We start from the raw sequence: 17,972 nt of genomic DNA on the forward strand, positions 1-17,972 counted from the left end.
ATATGGACCTTATAGAGGACCAGGGGATGTTGGCTTGATATCGCTCTCTTTTAGACGAAGGTTGACTCTCATTTTGGTCCATTGTCCTGGAACAGATACCTTCCCGGTAGAAAAATGCTTTTACTAAGTTTTATTTGTTAAGCTTCTTATTGATTACGCGTTTTGGGGCACTCAGGTTGCCCCTTCTTCAGGTTTAAGGACATATTCCACTTTGGTGGACCCAGACCGTTCAATTGAATGCCTGCCACTTTGTCTTCTGACAGTCGCGGCTTATCCCTGGGGAGTTTCTTAAAGGAGTAGTGCAGTAAAAAATAACTTATCCCCTATCCAAGGGATAGGGGATAAGTTATAGATTGCGGGGGGTCCTAGCCTTAACGGGGCCCTGGCAGTCTGCCAGAAGCAGCCGTTCCGACCCCTGCAGGAAACCGAAGCCAACACGCCCCCTCCACTGTATCTCTATGGGATACCTGGAAGGACGTGTCTGCCACTGCTCCGTGCGGGGGTCAGCACGCCCCCTTCCATCAGACTGCCAGGGCCCCATTCAGGAGATTGCAGGGGTCCCAGCAGTCGGACCCCCGCTATCTATAACTTATCCCCTATCCTTTGGATAGGGGTTAAGTTATCTTTCACTACAGAACTCCTTTAAGACCTGCAGGGATTGGTCACATCTTCATTCTTCCTCAGTATTTGGAGATGGGGCCTTGTTATTGGTCTTGTTTGGAAGGAAAAGAAACAAGGAATTGACAGCTGTGATATGGATCCAGATGGATGTTACTATTTTATATTTATATTTTTATGGTTCTACTGAAACTATGATTTTTACTTCTGGCAGGATTTAAATGGGAGTTACAGTCATATTTCTTGCAGCCGTTGGCTGTCGGGGCATGGTGGGAGTTGTAATTTTGCAACACTTGAAGATCCACAGTTAAAGACCACTGATCTACGTGCTACAATTATGTACAGATGGCCTAGTGGACCTGTGGTTTCTTTAAAGGCTGTGGTGGTTCCATGGGATTGGAATTGGGACACTGTTTCATTATCTAGTCCCCTGTTTATTAGCTATTGGTGCTGTTAGTTTCGGCACCCAATATGCTAATAGGGGCCAAGACTGTCAAGTGGGCAGTGAACGGCACTCAGTTCTTACTAGGGAGAACCTTGGAGAACCTTATGTTCATGTCCTCTAACTCTAACCTTGACAGCCTATAAACTGCAACCATGTCCATATACTGTCAAGGCTTGTGGTTTCTTGTCCCAACGGGCATGAACTTGAGGTTTTCCCCACTGGGAACTCAGTGGCAGTCACCCCCCAGCTGACAGTCATGGCCAGTGGTCTCCAAACTGTGGACCTTTAGATGTTGGTTGACTGTCCTGGCATGCTAGCAGTTGATGTTTGGCAACATCTAGAGGTTCACATTTTGGAGACCATTGGTCTTGGCCCTCATTATTAGATTTTACGCCAAAACTGACAGCACCAGTATCGAATCAATGGAGGCCTACACAGATGAAATCTCATCTAAACCTGTAGATTTTGGCTGAACTTAATGTGTATGGGGGTTACCATCCCTCAAGGGGAACTGTACTGAATCCCTGTATTCTCAATGGAGATAACCAGAGATACAATGGCAGACACATATTCCTCTCTCCCTGTTGAGAACACATGCACACTCGGCTGAGCCAAGCATGTATGTGTATGAGGGAGTTTGGAGGAATAGCGTTTGGCCAATAGCTATTAGACTAGGTTCACACTGAGTTTGTGTTTACACTTAACGGCCCTGATTTATAAGAATGGAATGTAGTTTTCTTTGTGGATTTTAATTCCCTAAAAAAAAAATTTCCACGGTATTTACTAAGGTTTCCCTACATTTTGTACTTTTTCCTACACTTTGCTTTTTTTACACATGCTCTGTCTGGTTTTCCTCAGCTCAAATCCAGTACATTTTCTGTGGAAACCTTAGTAAATATGTTGGGTTTTTGTGAAAATGTCTGGGAAATGCCCACTTTCCCCTGCGGTCACGCCTCTTTTTCTTTTTTTCTCAGTAAAATGGAGAGTTAGTCGGGTTTTTTTCAATTCTGGCGCAAATTCTGGCGCACCACCCAACAAAACATGTCAAGTTTACAATAATAAATCAGTGCCAATGTATATCTTTAATAGAATAAAAATGTACACATTAATGGATTCTTCATGGGAAATAGAACAAAATCTATTTCCTGTTGACGTACATGATAAAAAAATAAAATAAAAAAAAGGATTGCAACATACACATTTTTCGTGCTGCAGACTACACTTTTGCATACGGCAAAGTTAAACGTAATAAAACGGAAATACAAAACAACAGTGTGAACCTAGTCTAAGCTGTATGTCCACGTTCCATGTGCTCAATCCCAGTGATGTAGTTGTTAAGAGACCATAGACCCCCAAAGCTACAAGAGACATGGGCGCTATAGGTGGTATGGTGGTGTAACTATTTGACGTGCCTATCGTAAATTGATGCAGTACGTAGCAATCACTTACACAATAACACTTACTCAATTTTTATTTTGTATGTAGCTCATGTAAAGTGTGGTATTATGCCATATGGTGGGCTCTACCGGAGCCCGAAAACCTAGGCCCGATTGTGAACTGTCTTTATAGTGTGTAGGAGAAATCTGCTTATTGGGCAAAGAGGTGACGTATTCTTCTTGTTGTGAACTCATTTCTTACAATGTACTGTACCGAAGCAATGTGTAGACACATACAGATAGAGTGGTCCCTCAAGTTACAATATTAATTGGTTCCAGGAAGACCATTGTATGTTGAAACCATTGTATGTTGAGACCAGAATTCTATGGAAACCTGGTAATTGGTTCTGAAGCCACCAAAAGGTCATCCAAAAAATAGGAAAAAGTTAGAATTAAAGAAAAATAAGTAGATGGCTAATATAGATAAAGCAAATCCTTACATATACAAGTAAGAAAGATCTGCTGGGAGCTGTAAATCAAGGTCTATGTCAGTGTTTCCCAAGCATGGAGCCTCCAGCTGTTGCAAAACTACAACTCCCAGCATGCCCGGACAGCCTTTGGCTGTCCGGGCATGCTGGGAGTTGTAGTTTTGCAGCAGCTGGGGCACCCTGCATGGGAAACATTGGTCTATGTAGAGGACAGGAGCTTCTTCAGGGTCCTGTACAGTACACAGTGTCCTAAAAAAGTAACATGGCGCCGTCTTCACCTGGTGTCCAGAGGAGCAAGTAACTCTGGTACAGGTAAAGTGTACAGAACATGTAATACCTCACTGTACTGTAGGGGGCGATACCAGACATCAGTCAGTGCATACGCTTCAGTAACACAGGTGTTTTACCAGTAAATTGCCCATTCTGATTGGTCAGTTCTTTCGGCCATTGACACGTTTCACAGATCTGGACTGTCCATAGCATTGTATGTTGAGTCTGGTTTCAACTTACAATGGTCATTGTATGTTGAAACTATTGTATGTTGAGGCCATTGTAAGTTGAGGGATCACTGTATCTCCATCTTCTCTGATCACTGTACCTCAATACACAAATGTTTCTCGATGCCAACTATTATCCCTTGACTGCAAAAGGGTTAATGAAAAAACATTATTTTTGTGGAAATGATCCCTGTCATGTATAATGCACACATACGGTATTTCTATAATTTTTTTGTTTGTTGTAAAACAAATCTGTGTGTGGTCAACTGAGCAATAAAACAATACATATTCTTACCGGCAATGTTGTGGTTGCATTTGTGTTATTTTAAGTCGTTGTATCCTAAAAATTACAATAATTCACACTGGGTGATTATTTGTTTTGGTTCGATTTATTGGCTGTTTAAATCATACACAATTATTATTAGAATTGCCTATTCCATATTAGCCCCGCGTCTTATTGGGGGAGATGTGAGATGGGTACGCTGCGGCTGGTGTAAAGAAGGAGAGAACAGTCCCTTAAATGGGCGCTGTCAGTTCCAAAAAGTTTTAATATGTTGTTACTGGTGAAAATTAAAGGGGCACTCCGGTGAAAAACATTTTTTTTTTTAAATCAACTGGTGCCTGAAAGTTACATCAGCTGATGTATGCTCCACAGGAATTTATTTTCTGTTTAAAGGGTACCTCTCATCAAAAAAACTTTTGATATATTATAGATTAATGTATGCAGAATAACTTTACAATTGCATGTTATTAAAAAATATGCTTCTTTCTTTTTAATTTTCCACTTTGAAGAAATGACCACTAGGGGTCTCCCTACCAGTCCTGGCAGCAAGCATTTCAGACTCATGCTGGAGTCCTAAACACTACGAGCTGCCAGTCTGCTTTGTTCACAAAGGAGAACACTCAGAGCTGCCAGCCTGCTTTGTTCACAGCCTGTTTGGCTGTGAACAAAGCAGGCTGGCAGCTCTGAGTGTTTAGGACTCCAGCATGAGTCAGAAATGTTTGCTGACAGGACTGATCGGGAAAAATACAATAGAAAGAAGCATATTTTTCATTAACATGCTATTGGAAAGTTATTCAACATTCATTAATCTAAAATATATCAAAAGTTTATTTGATGAGAGGTACCCTTTAAATTTCTTTTCTGTCTGACCACAGTGCTCTCTGCTGACACCTCTGTCTGTCTGAGGAACTGTCCAGAGAAGGAGAGGTTTGCTATGGGGATTTTCACCTACTCTTGACAGTTGCTGAGACAGGCAGAGGTGTCAGCAGAGAGCACTGTGGTCAAACAGAAAAGACATTTAAAAAGAACAGAACTTCATGTGGAGCATACAGCAGCTGATAAGTACTGAAAGGGTTACGATTTTTAAATAGATGTAATTTACAAATCTGTTTAACTTTCTGGCACCAGTTGAATTAAAAACATAAAATAAAAATTCCACCGGAGTACCCCTTCAAAGACCTTTTGTAATATGGTTCCTTGAAGAATTTTGAATATTTAATAAAGAAAATGGCTCCTGAAAATTCCACCAGTAGGGGTCCCTATACCTACTGGGACACAACTAGTCCTGCAGCAGCATCAGCTTGTCTGTGAGTCATGGACAAGAGATGACTCATGGACAAGGCTGCATGGACAGATGCACCAATCACCTCCCAACACCACAAGGGAGGGACACGCCCACTTCTCCTGAGAGGATTTCTAAGGCTGTGAGCTAATGAAAAGAGGTATTTTTATGATAAATATTGTTGATAGCAGCATAAAAAAATAGATGTATATAGTCATGATTAGGTAACATATTATTATTATGTTGTTGTTTTTTTGTGGAATCTTACATGTACGCTTTAGTGAATCGCTACACATGCAATGTAAAGTATAGGACAGTGGTCTACAACCTGCGGATCCTCCAGATGTTGCAAATCTACAACACCCAGCATGCCCGGACAGCCATTGGCTGTCCGGGCATGCTGGGTGTTGTAGTTTTGCAACATCTGGAGGTCCGCAGGTTGTAGACCACTGTTAGAGGAAGTTGTACTCGCCTGTCCCCGCCGCTCCGGACCGTCACCGCTCGTCACCGCTGCTCAGGATGTCGCCGTCCCCGACGCTCCGGCAAGGCCTCTGCTTCCCCGACATCCGCGCTCTCCGTCGCCGCCATCACGTCGCTACGCGCGCCGCTCCTATTGGATGACGGGACGGCGTGTGCAGTGACGTGATGACGTTGATGGAGAGCGCCAACGATGGAGAGGATCCCGGAGAGGACGCGCCGGAGCCCCGAGGACAGGTAAGAGACATCACCGGAGCTCACGGGGCACCGTAAACGGCTATCCGGTGGCAGCTGAAGCAGTCTGCTACCGGATAGCCGTTTATGCGATGGCCCCGACATAAAAAAGCATCGTATGTTGATGCTGCCTTCAACATGCGATGGCCTCTGAGAGGCCATCGCATGTTGAAATTATCGTATATCGGGGCCATCGTAGGTCGAGGGGTCACTGTACTTCCAAGACAAGACTGAGGTGAAAGTGGAGCATCGGGTAGAGAAGGCTAAAACCTTTTCCACCTGAATTTCTCCTTTAAAGGGGTATTCTGGAGGGAAAAAAATGTATTCAAATCAACTCGTGCCAGAAATTTTTACAAATTTGTAAATTACTTCTATTTAAAAAGCTTAATTCTTCCAGGACTTATCAGCTGCTGTATACTACAGAGGAAATTGTGTAGTTCTTTCCAATCTGACTGTATCACCGTATCCTCTTGACTTCTATCAGTATGCTACTATAGGACCACATAACTTATTAGTGGTCCCTTATTCGGTGATCACACTCAGACTGGAAAGAATTTGCAAAAACATTGAACATGTTTAAAGTTTTTTACGGACAGCGGCAACAGGATTCAGGCGGTAGATGTTGCTGCCGCAGAAATTCTGCAGTGGGAATAGAGCAGCAGAATCCTATTGAAATCGATGGGAATGTCCGTGCGGAAGATTCATGCGTAATTCCTCTCGGACATTCTGCAGTGTGAACACACCCCAAGGTTCCTGAGAATCTAAGGTTGTAAAAACTTCCAGACCCCCCCCCCCCCCCCCAGACAACTCTCTAAGACTAAATTCACACATGGTGGAAACCCTGTGAATTTTACCTGCGAATCTGCAGAATATTTTGATAGTGTAGGATAGGTAAAATCTATGATGCAGCAAGATCCAGTGAAAAATTGTCATTGGGTGTTGACCCACCCTAAGGGTACGTTCACACTGAGCAAATCAAGAGGAATTCACGCTGAAAAATTTTCGGGGGGAAAAAAGAATTACATTTTTGCACTAAATTTGCATGGAATTGCGCGTGGAAATGGGGGAGAAAGAAGTGAAGGGTTTTTCAGCCATTTCCGCGCAAATTCGGCACTAAAACGATGTTTTTTACCATTGACTCTGGATTCCTCTTGAAGAATGAACATGTTCTTTCTTCAAGCGGAACGGAATTCAGCGTCGGAATTCCGCTAGCAGAATTTCCGCAGTGTGAACAGGACAGCGGAAAAAACATTAAAGTCAATGGGCAGAGGGAGACGTGAATTAATTTGGAGCAGAGAATTTAAGAGGAATTACTCGAGTAAATTCCTCTTGAATTACTAAGGCTCCATGCATACAAAAGGTGTGTGTGTACAGGGTCTACACGGTGGCGGTGGCGGTGGCGGCTGTTTCCTTTCCCACTACAGAGCTGCACAGCCTTTGTTTTGCACCATACAGAGTCTGTCAGATGCCCCATGTAAAGACATAGGGGGAGATTTATCAAAACCTGCCCAGAGGAAAAGTTTCTGAGTTGCCCATAGCAACCAATCAGATGGCTTCTTTCATTTTTGAAAAGGCCTCTGAAAACTGAAAGAAGCGATCTGATTGGTTGCTATGGGCAACGCCGTAACTTTTCCTCCGAACAGGTTTTGATAAATCTCCCCCATATTCTTCCCTAGAAGTAATGGAATATATCACTATTATGTTTAGAATATGACAGAAAAAAAACGCACATTTATGAAAAGTGTCTTAAAGAAAAACTGTCTTTGTTGTGCATAGCAACCGATCACAGCACCGATTAAAAAATATGGAATTAAAGCTGCGCTGTGATTGGTTGCTATGGGTAACAACGACAGTTTTTCTTTTAGACAGTAACATACAATTCCCCCTGTGTGCGTTTCCATATAAAACAGTAAAATATACAGTAGAGGGAGCCCTATTACTGCTCTGAGGTAAAACGGACATGAAATGGTCTTCAGCTGACTTAATTCTTCCAGGACTTTTTAGGAGCTGTATACTACAGAGGAAATGTTTTTCTTTTTAGATTTCTCTTATGTCACGACCACGGTGCTCTCTGCTGACATCTCTGTCCATTTTAGGAACTGTTTCCTCTGCAGTATACAGCTCCTAAAAAGTACTGGAAGGATTAAAGGGGTTCTCCACTGCCCTGTCTTCCGGAGCACCGCTCGCAGCGTCCGGAAGTTTATTACTCCGGACGCTGTGTGCGGGCTTCTGTGTTCGAGGCCGCCCCCTCATGACGTCACGCCCACCCCCCTCAAGGAAAGTCTATGGGAAGGGGGCGCGACAGCAGTCGCGCCCCCTTCCCATAGACTTTCCTTGAGGGGGCGGGCGTGACGTCACGAGGGGGCGGGCGTGACGTCACTTCTGGACGCTGTGAGTGGAGCTCCGGAAGACAGGGCAGTGGAGAACCCCTTTAAGATTTTTTAATAGAAGTAAATTAGTCAATCACATGGCTGCAATTCAGTACGTTTAGGCATGTAGGTGTGGTCAAGACACAGTTATTGCACAGTTATTGCTGACTATCATTTTTTGGCAAATATGGACAACATACCTTTAATAATTCCAGTGGGGTGGACTCACATATGTAGGATGAGCTGGGAGCAGATGTGTAGCATCTCCTGTCGCTACGTTTTGAACTGGTCACCCCCCCCACCCCCCTTCCACCACCAAATTGTCAATCTTAAAGGGGTACTCCCGTGGAAAACTCATTTTTTTAGATCAACTGGTGCCAGAAAGTTAAACAGATTTGTAAATTACTTCTATTAAAACAATCTTAATTCTTCCAGGACTTTTTAGGAGCTGTGTACTACAGAGGAAATGTTTTTCTTTTTAGATTTCTCTTATGTCACGACCACGGTGCTCTCTGCTGACATCTCTGTCCATTTTAGGGACTGTTTCCTCTGTAGTATACAGCTCCTAAAAAGTACTGGAAGGATTAAAGGGGTTCTCCACTGCCGTGTCTTCCGGAGCGCCGCTCGCAGCGTCCGGAAGTTTATTACTCCGGACGCTGTGTGCGAGCTTCCGTGTTCGAGGCCGCCCCGTCGTGACGTCACGCTCGCCCCCTCGTGACGTCACGCCCGCCCCCTCAACTAAAGTCTATGGGAAGGGGGCGCGACACTTATTAGCTGCTGAATACTACAGAGGAAATTCTTTTCTTTTTGGAATGCTCTCTGATGACATCATGAGCACAGTTCTCTCTGATGACGTTATTATAATAATAATAATACTTTATTTATTGTTGTCCTTAGTGGGATTTGAACCCAAGTCCCCAGCACTGCTAAACACTGAGCCACCATGCTGCTCTTAGCATACATCTGCTATGCACGGTTGCTAAAATGGACAGAGATGTCAGCAGAGAGCACTGTGCTCGTGATGTCATCAGTGTTCCAAAAAGAAAGGAATTTCCTCTGTAACATTCAGCAGCTAATAAGTACTGGAAGGATTACGTTTTTTTATAGAAGTAATTTACAAATATGTTTAACTTTCTGCCACCAGTTGATTTAAAAGAAAAAAGGTTTTCCCCGGAGTACCCCTTTAACGATATCTATATAGCCACTCACTGGCCACTTTATTAGGTACACCTGTTCAATTGCTTGTTAACACAAATCGCTAATCAGTCAATCACATAGCTGCAATTCAATATGTTTAAGGCATGTAGATGTGGTCAAGACACAGTTAGTGATTGCAGAGGATCCTCTGTTTGGGGCCTATGAAACTAAACATACTTATTTTCTTCCAAAAGTTCCTCAGGTTCGGCTGACTTGGATTCGCCTGCTATTCCTGAAAGGCCTCTGTCTACTTTTGGTAAGAAACCCTTATTTGCTCTATAAACAATTTGTTGTGTACGCAGAGGATCAGGCATTTTATTTACTTACATAAAGAACATAGCATTTGTTTGTAAAATTTGCATTAAACTACAGCGACTAATCAGACATTGGCTTTTATTGCTAGCAATGTGTGATACTCATGGACTATTGATCATTGGGCGCAGTTTACACGTAATATGTCTGTGTGAAAACCATAGCAAACAACTCCTTGTATCTGGAACCTTATGAGGTTAGGTTTATTTATTTTTTTTTTTACATCTAAAAAAACACCAGCAAAAACACCAGAAAAACTGCCCCAGGTTTTTCCTGAGTTTTGGCAGTTTTTCTGGTGTTTTTCCTGGTGTGTGGAAACAGCCAAATTTGTCCCCTGTGGCAGTATTCTGACTGTCTTCAGGTACCACTCTGGGGGTCGGATGCTGAGCGCCCGCTCCACAGAGTGTAGGGAGATAAGGAGTGATGTTCAGCATCACTACTCACCTCCCCCGGCCGTATAGTGGGGTGTATTATAGTGTACCCGTGTATACTATACAGGAGCCGGGAATCCTGTCACCTCCCTGCTCCTATAGCCCCTTTGAGCGGCATACAGAATATACACCTATCTATAGATAGCTGTTAGAGATGAGCGAACTTACAGTAAATTCGTTTCGTCACGAACTTCTCGGCTCGGCAGTTGATGACTTTTCCTGCATAAATTAGTTCAGCTTTCCGGTGCTCCGGTGGGCTGGAAAAGGTGGATACAGTCCTAGGAGACACTTTCCTAGGAATGTATCCACCTTTTCCAGCCCACCGGAGCACCAGAAGGCTGAACTAATTTACGCAGGATGAGTCATCAACTGTCGAGCCGAGAAGTTTGTGACGAATCAAATTTACTGTAAGTTCGCTCATCTCTAATAGCTGTATATAGTGTATACAGAAGAAAAGGTCCACTCACCTCCCTCGCTCCCTGTCCCTGCCAGGTTCTGTGTAGCTCCACCCCCTAGTGATGACGTCATTAGGGGTGGAACTATAGACGGGAGCCAGGCTGGTAAGGGTGTGAGGCTCTGTTCACATTGTATGTTTTGTATAATGTGAGCAGACCCTTCTGGCAGAGTCCTCCCAGACAGGGAGACTCCAGCTGTTGCTAAACTACAACTCCCAGCATGCCCAGACAGCCAAAAGCTGTCTGGTCATGCTGGGAGTTGTAGTTTTGCAACAATTGTAAGCTCTTTGTTTGGGAAGCGGAGAGCGCCAAAAATGTCCTAACCAATATTTTGTGTTTTTTTTTTCCTTCTCGTTTCAGATCCGTGTATGCAGAGGATTACGGCGGATTCGGAGGACTACTGCAGATGAACTGGATTCTTTTTTTCTTTTAATAAAATGGCTAACGAGGGCTGTGGGGAGTGTTTTTTTAAAATAAAATATTTTTTCCAATGTGTCGTGTTTTTTTTTTTATTGAATTTTCAGGCTTAGTTGTGGAAGCCGTCTTATTGGCAGAATCCATTACTAGGCCAGGGCTTAGCGTTAGCCCCAAAAACAGCTAGTGCTAACCCCCAATTATTGCCCCGGTACCCAACGCCACAGGGGTGTCGGGAAGAGCCGGTACCAACAGGCCCGGAGCGTCAAAAATGGCACTCCTGAGCCTAGGTAGTAACAGGCTGGCGTTATTTAGGCTGGGGAGGGCCAGTAACAATGGTCCTCGCCCACCAGGGTAAAGTCCGGCTGTTGCTTGGTTGGTATCTGGCCGAAAATAAAAATACGGGGAACCCTATGCGTTTTTTTTTAAATAAATGAAATAAAAAATGCATAGGGTTCTGAGTATTTTTATTCTCAGCCAGATACCAACCAAGCAGCAACAGCCTGATGTTACCAGGGTGGGTTAGGACCATTGTTACTGGCCCTCCCAAGCCTAAATAATGCCAGCCTGTTACCTCCTAGGCCCAGGAGTGCCATTTTTGAAGCTCTGGGCCTGTTGGTACCGGCTCTTCATGGCACCCCTGTGGCAGTGGGTACCGGGGTAATAATTGGGGGTTAGCACTAGCTGTTTTTGGGCTAATGCTAAGGCCGGCTTAGTAATGGATTTCGTCAATAAGACAGCTTCCACTACTAAGCCTGAAAATTCGATAAAGAAAAAAAAACACATTGGAAAAATTATTTTATTTTAAAAAAACACTCCCCCACAGCCCTCGTTAGCCATTTTATTAAAAGAAAAAAATCCAGTTCATCCGCAGTAGTCCTCCGAATCCGCCATAATCCTCTGCATGCACTGATCTGAAACAAAAAGAAAAAAAACACAAAAAATGGGTTAGTACATAATGCAAGGTCTTCCCAAACAGGGAGCCTACATTTGTTGCAAAACGACAACTCCCAGTATGCCCAGACAGCCTTCGGCGGTCTGGGCATGCTGGGAGTTGTAGTTTAGCGACAGCTGGAGACTCCCTGTCTGAGGAGACACTGCCAGATGGGTTTTTGCCACAAAAAAAAAAAACAAGTGGAAACCTAGCCTGAATGTGAAAGGACATATTGGGTTGGGTGGTAGTATTATTTGTAAAATATTATTCACCCCAAAAAAGCTTTTTATAAATGTTAAAAAATAAAAATAAATAAATAAGTAATTATAATATAAATATATAGTTTTTGGTTTTGTTTTTATTACATTTACTTCAATACATTTATTAATTTTTTTTTTTTTAGGGGAGGGAGGGGATAATCTTGGAAACAGTTTCGCTTAATTTTTTACATGCGATCACATTCACATTTTTGGCATTTTGGGTATTGGGCTTTTTTTTGTTTCATATTAATAAAATTATCTTAAAGGGGTATTCCAGGAAAAAACTTTTGTTATATATATATATATATATATATATATATCAACTGGCTCCAGAAAGTTAAACAGATTTGTAAATTACTTCTATTAAAAAATCTTAATCCTTTCAATAATTATCAGCTGCTGAAGTTGAGTTGTTCTTTTTTGTCTGGCAACAGTGCTCTCTGCTGACATCTCTGCTTGTCTCGGGTACTGCACAGAGTAGAAGAGGTTTGCTATGGGGATTTGCTTCTAAACTGGGTGGTTCACGAGACACGTGTCATCAGAGAGCACTTAGACAGAAAAGAACAACTCAACTTCAGCAGCTCATAAGTACTGAAAGGATTAAGATTTTTAATAGAAGTAATTTACAAATCTGTTAAACTTTCTGGAGCCAGTTGATATAAAAAAAAGTTTTTTCCTGGATAACCACTTAAATACATTTATTTTAATATTTTTCTTTACATTATTTAGTGAATAATTTATTTTATGGGGGAAAATCTTGAGGACTGTTTTGGGTTATTGTACACCTATTTTGCATTTATCTTAAATGTTTGTTTATATCAGCATTTTACACTTCTTAATGAAACGTTACAACGTTTAAACGTTTTGGATTCACAATTACCTAATTACCGGTGTTGTTTTTAATTATATTTGATGGTATTTATAGTGATATACTCTGTGTAATTATAGACTGATGTCTAATTATAGTTGTCATCCATAACACCACACAGGACTGTAGACTTTGTATCATACCCGCTTATTGAGATCTGCTTCTTTGTAGTGTCCTCGGAAACAATCAACCCGTACTGTGAAACTCTCTTCAACCGCCTTCCCCATGCACAAGACTCCAAGGTAAGAATTTATAGGAGTTAAAGGGGTATTCCAGGCCCAAACTTTGTTTTATATATCAACTGGCTCCAGAAAGTTAAACAGATTTGTAAATTACTTCTATTAAAAAATCTTAATCCTTCCAATAGTTATTAGCTTCTGAAGTTGAGTTGTTGTTTTCTGTCTAACTGCTCTCTGATGACTCACGTCCCGGGAGCTGTGCAGTTCCTATGGGGATATTCTCCCAGCATTCACAGCTCCCGGGACGTGACATCATCATTGAGCAGTTAGACAGTCCTGTATGATAGACGGTGAGAAGTCAATTTGCTAGAATGCACTCAGATCTACTGTACTTGACATTAAAGGGGTATTCCAGGAAAAAAAAATATTTTTATATATCAACTGGCTCCAGAAAGTTAAACAGATTTGTAAATTACTTCTATTAAAAAATCTTAATCCTTCTAATAATTATCAGCTGCTGAAGTTGAGTTGTTCTTTTCTGTCTGACAACATTGCTCTCTGCTGACATCTCTGCTTGTCTCGGGAACTGCACAGAGTAGAAGAGGTTTGCTATGGGGATTTGCTTCTACTCTGAACAGTTCCCAAGACAGGTGTCATCAGAGAGCACTTAGACAGAAAAGAACAACTCAACTTCAGCAGCTCATAAGTACTGAAAGGATTAAGATTTTTTTTTTTATAGAAGTAATTTACAAATCTTTTTAACTTTCTGGAGCTAGTTGATATATCAAAAAAAGTTTTTTCCTGGATAACTCCTTTAATGACATTTATCTTGCCATCATTCCAGACAGCCATAGTCATAAGTCATAAAAGTATTTACCCTCCTTACGTTTGCCATCCCCTCTATAACTATAAGGAGTATTTACCCTCCTTACGTGTGCCATCCCCTCTATAACTATAAGGAGTATTTACCCTCCTTACGTTTGCCATCCCCTCTATAACTGCACCAATACAATACAGACCAAAGCCTGGGAGTTGTTTGGTCTGTTCCATACCCCACGGCTACTATTTGCAGCTGACACTCACCGTCAGCATCTAAGATCACTTTTATGCTGATCGTTTAATCCTTGAGATGCTACGGTCAGTAGTGACTGAAGCATCTATGTGGTCAGATGATAGATGCCGGTTCTGTCTGGTCTCCGGTAATCCCACAACCCAGTATCGGGGTGCTGACTGGTTGTCATAACAGCCAGGGAACTTCTAAACCGTATATAGAGAAAAGAAAAAAAGGGAAACATTATTGCCAGCTATATGCTGTTATCATGGGTTATATAGAATGTACAACCCGCCATATCGATCTAACCTGCGAGCACAACACCACAGAATGCCTTAAAAGTAAATAGTAGACTCTGGTAGGGATTTCTCATTAATAGAAGTTCACGCTAAGGGTACATTCACACGTGCATATTTTTCTGCTGCAGATCTGCATCAGAAAATATACACGTGTGAACCTACCCTACGTTGACATGTTATCTAAAATGTAAGAATGACCTAGGACTCCTTAAAGAGGTACTCCAGTGGGAAACTGGTGCCAGAAAGTTACAAAGATTTGTAAATGACTTCTATTAAAAAAAATCTTAATCCTTCCAGTACTTATTAGCTGCTGAATACTACAGAGGAAATTATTTTCTTTTTGGAACACAGAGCTCTCTGCTGACATCACGAGCACAGCTCTCTGCTGACATCTCTGTCCATTTTAGGAACTGTCCAGAACAGCATATGTTTGCTATGGGGATTTTCTCCTTAAAATGGACAGAGATGTCAGCAGAGAGCTGTGCTCGTGATGTCAGCAGAAATTTCAATGAATTATCGGATCGCCCGCAGCGCTGTTGCGGGGATCCGATCATTCAGAACGCCACACGGAGGTCCCCTCACCTTCCTCCGTCCGGCTCCTTTTTTATATGCAAATGTGGTATCAAAAAAAAAGTACAGATTATGGCGCAAAAAATGAGCCCTCATACCGCCGCTTATACGGAAAAATAAAAAAGTTAGAGGTCATCAAAATAAAGGGATTATAAACGTACTAATTTGGTTAAAAAGTTTGTGATTTTTTTTTAAGCACAACAATAATATAAAAGTATGTAATAATGGGTATCGTTTTAATCGTATTGACCCTCAGAATAAAGAACACATGTCATTTTTACCGTAAACTGTACGGCGTGAAAACGAAACCTTCCAAAATTAGCAAAATTGCGTTTTTTTTTTAATTTCCCCACAAAAATAGTGTTTTTTGGTTGTGCCATACATTTTATGATATAATGAGTGATGTCATTACAAAGGACAACTGGTCGCGCAAAAAACAAGCCTTCATACTAGTCTGTGGATGAAAATATAAAAGAGTCATGATTTTTAGAAGGCGAGGAGGAAAAAAGGAAAACGTAAAAATTAAATTGTCTGAGTCCTTAAGGCCAAAATGGGCTGAGTCCTTAAGGGGTTAAGAATTTGTTACTCTCCTTATTCAGGATTCCAAAAATGGCAAAATCCGGACATGTTCTTCAATGCCCATGTTTACTCCGGGAGAAGATAGGAATCCTGCCAGGTAAGTCTGACTGCACTTACTATATTGGCCCAAAACCAACATTTTGAGGGTGTAAAGAGCAGAATTACTGTATTTTTAGCTTCACTGATGTATTTTAAGCCTTGTACCAGTCAAAAGTATAATATCTTATTAGACAGCATGTGATATGAAATAAGGAACAAGATAGATCTGCAGCATCACCCGCTGCACCCCCTCACTATGAAAGCAAATGAAGCAGCTAAAATAGGAAGTATATAGTTCGTAGATTACAGACCAACCATGTGCAAACGTTTACAGTTTAAATAGAGACTTAAATGTTTTAAGAATAAAGAATAAAATAAAGAATAAAATAAAAATCATAATTACTTAACCGATCCCCCTCCACTCCTGTTCTGACGATCACCCTATCAGTCGGCATATTTACTGGTCAGGTGCTTTTTTTTAGCTTTTTCACCACATCTAAATAATTCAATAACTAAATTGTAGTCATGGCTCAGAATAGTGGTAAACGGCGTTTAGTGTGTGTGTGTGTGTTTATAAAACATTTTTAACACTGTTTTTTCTCCCTAAATGTACGTACACTTTTTTTTTTTGTTACTTCTTCTACAGATCCGTGTATCCTGTGGACTCCTTCGGATTCGGTGGACTACTTCGACGACCAGCATTTTCTTTGCTTGATTTTAATAAAATGGTTAACGAGGGCTTGTGGGGGAGTGTTTTTTTGTAATAAATTTTTTTTTAAACCTGTTGTGTTTTTTTTTTTTTTACTTTACTGGACAGGCTTAGTAGTGGAAGCTGTCTTACAGACGGAGTCCATTACTAAGCCGGGCTTAGCATTAGCCACAAAAACAGCTAGCGCTAACCCCCAATTATTACCCCGTTACCCAACGCCACAGGGGTGCCGGGAAGAGCCGGTACAACAGGCCCGGAGCGCCAAAAATGGCGCTCCTGGGCCTAGGCGGTAACAGGCTGGCGTTATTTAGGCTGGGGAGGGCCAGTAACAATGGTCCTCGCCCACCCTGGTAACGTCAGGCTGTTACTGTTTGGTTGCTATTTGGCTGAGAATAAAAATAGGGGGACCCTATGTTTTTTTTATTTTTTATATTTAATAATTTATTTAAAAAAAAACAAACGCATAGGGCCCCCCCTATTTTTATTCTCAGCCAAATACCAACCAAACAGTAACAGCCTGACGTTACCAGACTGGGCAAGGACCATTGTTACTGGCCCTCCCCAGCCTAAATAACACCAGCCTGTTAGCGCCTAGGCCCAGGAGCGCCATTTTTGACACTCCGGGCCTGTTGGTACCGGCTCTTCCCGGCACCCCTGTGGCGTTGGGTACCGGGGTAATAATTGTGTGTTAGCGCTAGCTGTTTTTGTGGCTAACGCTAAGCCCAGCTTAGTAATGGACTCCGTCTATAAGACAGCTTCCACTACTAAGCCTGTCAAGTAAAGTAAGGAAAAAACACAACAGGTTTTAAAAAAAATTTATTACAAAAAACACTCCCCCACAAGCCCTCGTTAACCATTTTATTAAAATCAAACAAAGAAAAATGCTGGTCATTGAAGTAGTCCACCGAATCCGAAGTAGTCCACAGGATACACGAATCTGAAATGAGAAGAAAAAATAAATAAAAATGGGTTAGTACTTTTATTATCACCTGCTCACACATCTCCCGCCCCGCACGACTACAACTGCCAAAAATAGTCAGAAAAAAATGATTAAACCCCTTAGTAAATTCCCCTCTTAGTCGTGACCCACTCCTGTAGCGTGAAATGGCTATTGGCAACATCTGTATCCTTGACCGGACTGTTTTGAAAAACAAAATCATCTGCTACAGTATATGGTGAGTGCCATCTACATTATCTCTATTGGAGTTCTACATGTGGTCTCGGTTCTGGATAAAGCACCACTTATTCAAAATAGCAGCTTGCGGAATTGTTTAAAGGTATATGAACTGCAGGTGCCCTTCTCCTTATAAGGGAAAAATAACAGTGTCTGTGTTTTTCTCTTACTTTTATGGACTTTTGTTATTATGTTACACTATTAGGAAAAAAAGTAAATTGGACATAATGTCACACCAAACTCCAAAAATGGGCTGGACAAAATTATTGGCACCCTTAACTTAATATTTGGTTGCACCCCCTTTGGAAAAAATAACTGAAATCAGTGGCTTCCTATAACCATCAATAAGCTTCTTACACCTCTCAGCCGGAATGTTGGACCACTCTTCCTTTGCAAACTGCTCCAGGTCTCTCTTATTGGAAGGCGCCTTTT

General features: G+C 41.8%; 1 protein-coding gene across 8 annotated transcripts in view; it reads left to right on the top strand.

Annotated features, from left to right (window-relative positions):
- The window catches only part of ARAP3 (ArfGAP with RhoGAP domain, ankyrin repeat and PH domain 3), a 188,496-nt gene that overhangs the window by 68,734 nt on the left and 101,790 nt on the right, over window positions 1–17,972 (top strand). For all 8 annotated transcript variants that reach the window (XM_056517061.1, XM_056517069.1, XM_056517065.1 and 5 more), the window contains exons 3-5: window positions 9,461–9,522; window positions 13,112–13,182; window positions 15,639–15,715. In XM_056517061.1, the coding sequence (XP_056373036.1) occupies window positions 9,461–9,522; window positions 13,112–13,182; window positions 15,639–15,715 (210 nt within the window). The remainder of the gene's footprint in view (window positions 1–9,460; window positions 9,523–13,111; window positions 13,183–15,638; window positions 15,716–17,972) is intronic.

The sequence above is a fragment of the Hyla sarda genome, chromosome 4 (assembly GCF_029499605.1).
Source record: "Hyla sarda isolate aHylSar1 chromosome 4, aHylSar1.hap1, whole genome shotgun sequence".
Classification (NCBI taxonomy): Eukaryota; Metazoa; Chordata; class Amphibia; order Anura; family Hylidae; genus Hyla; species Hyla sarda.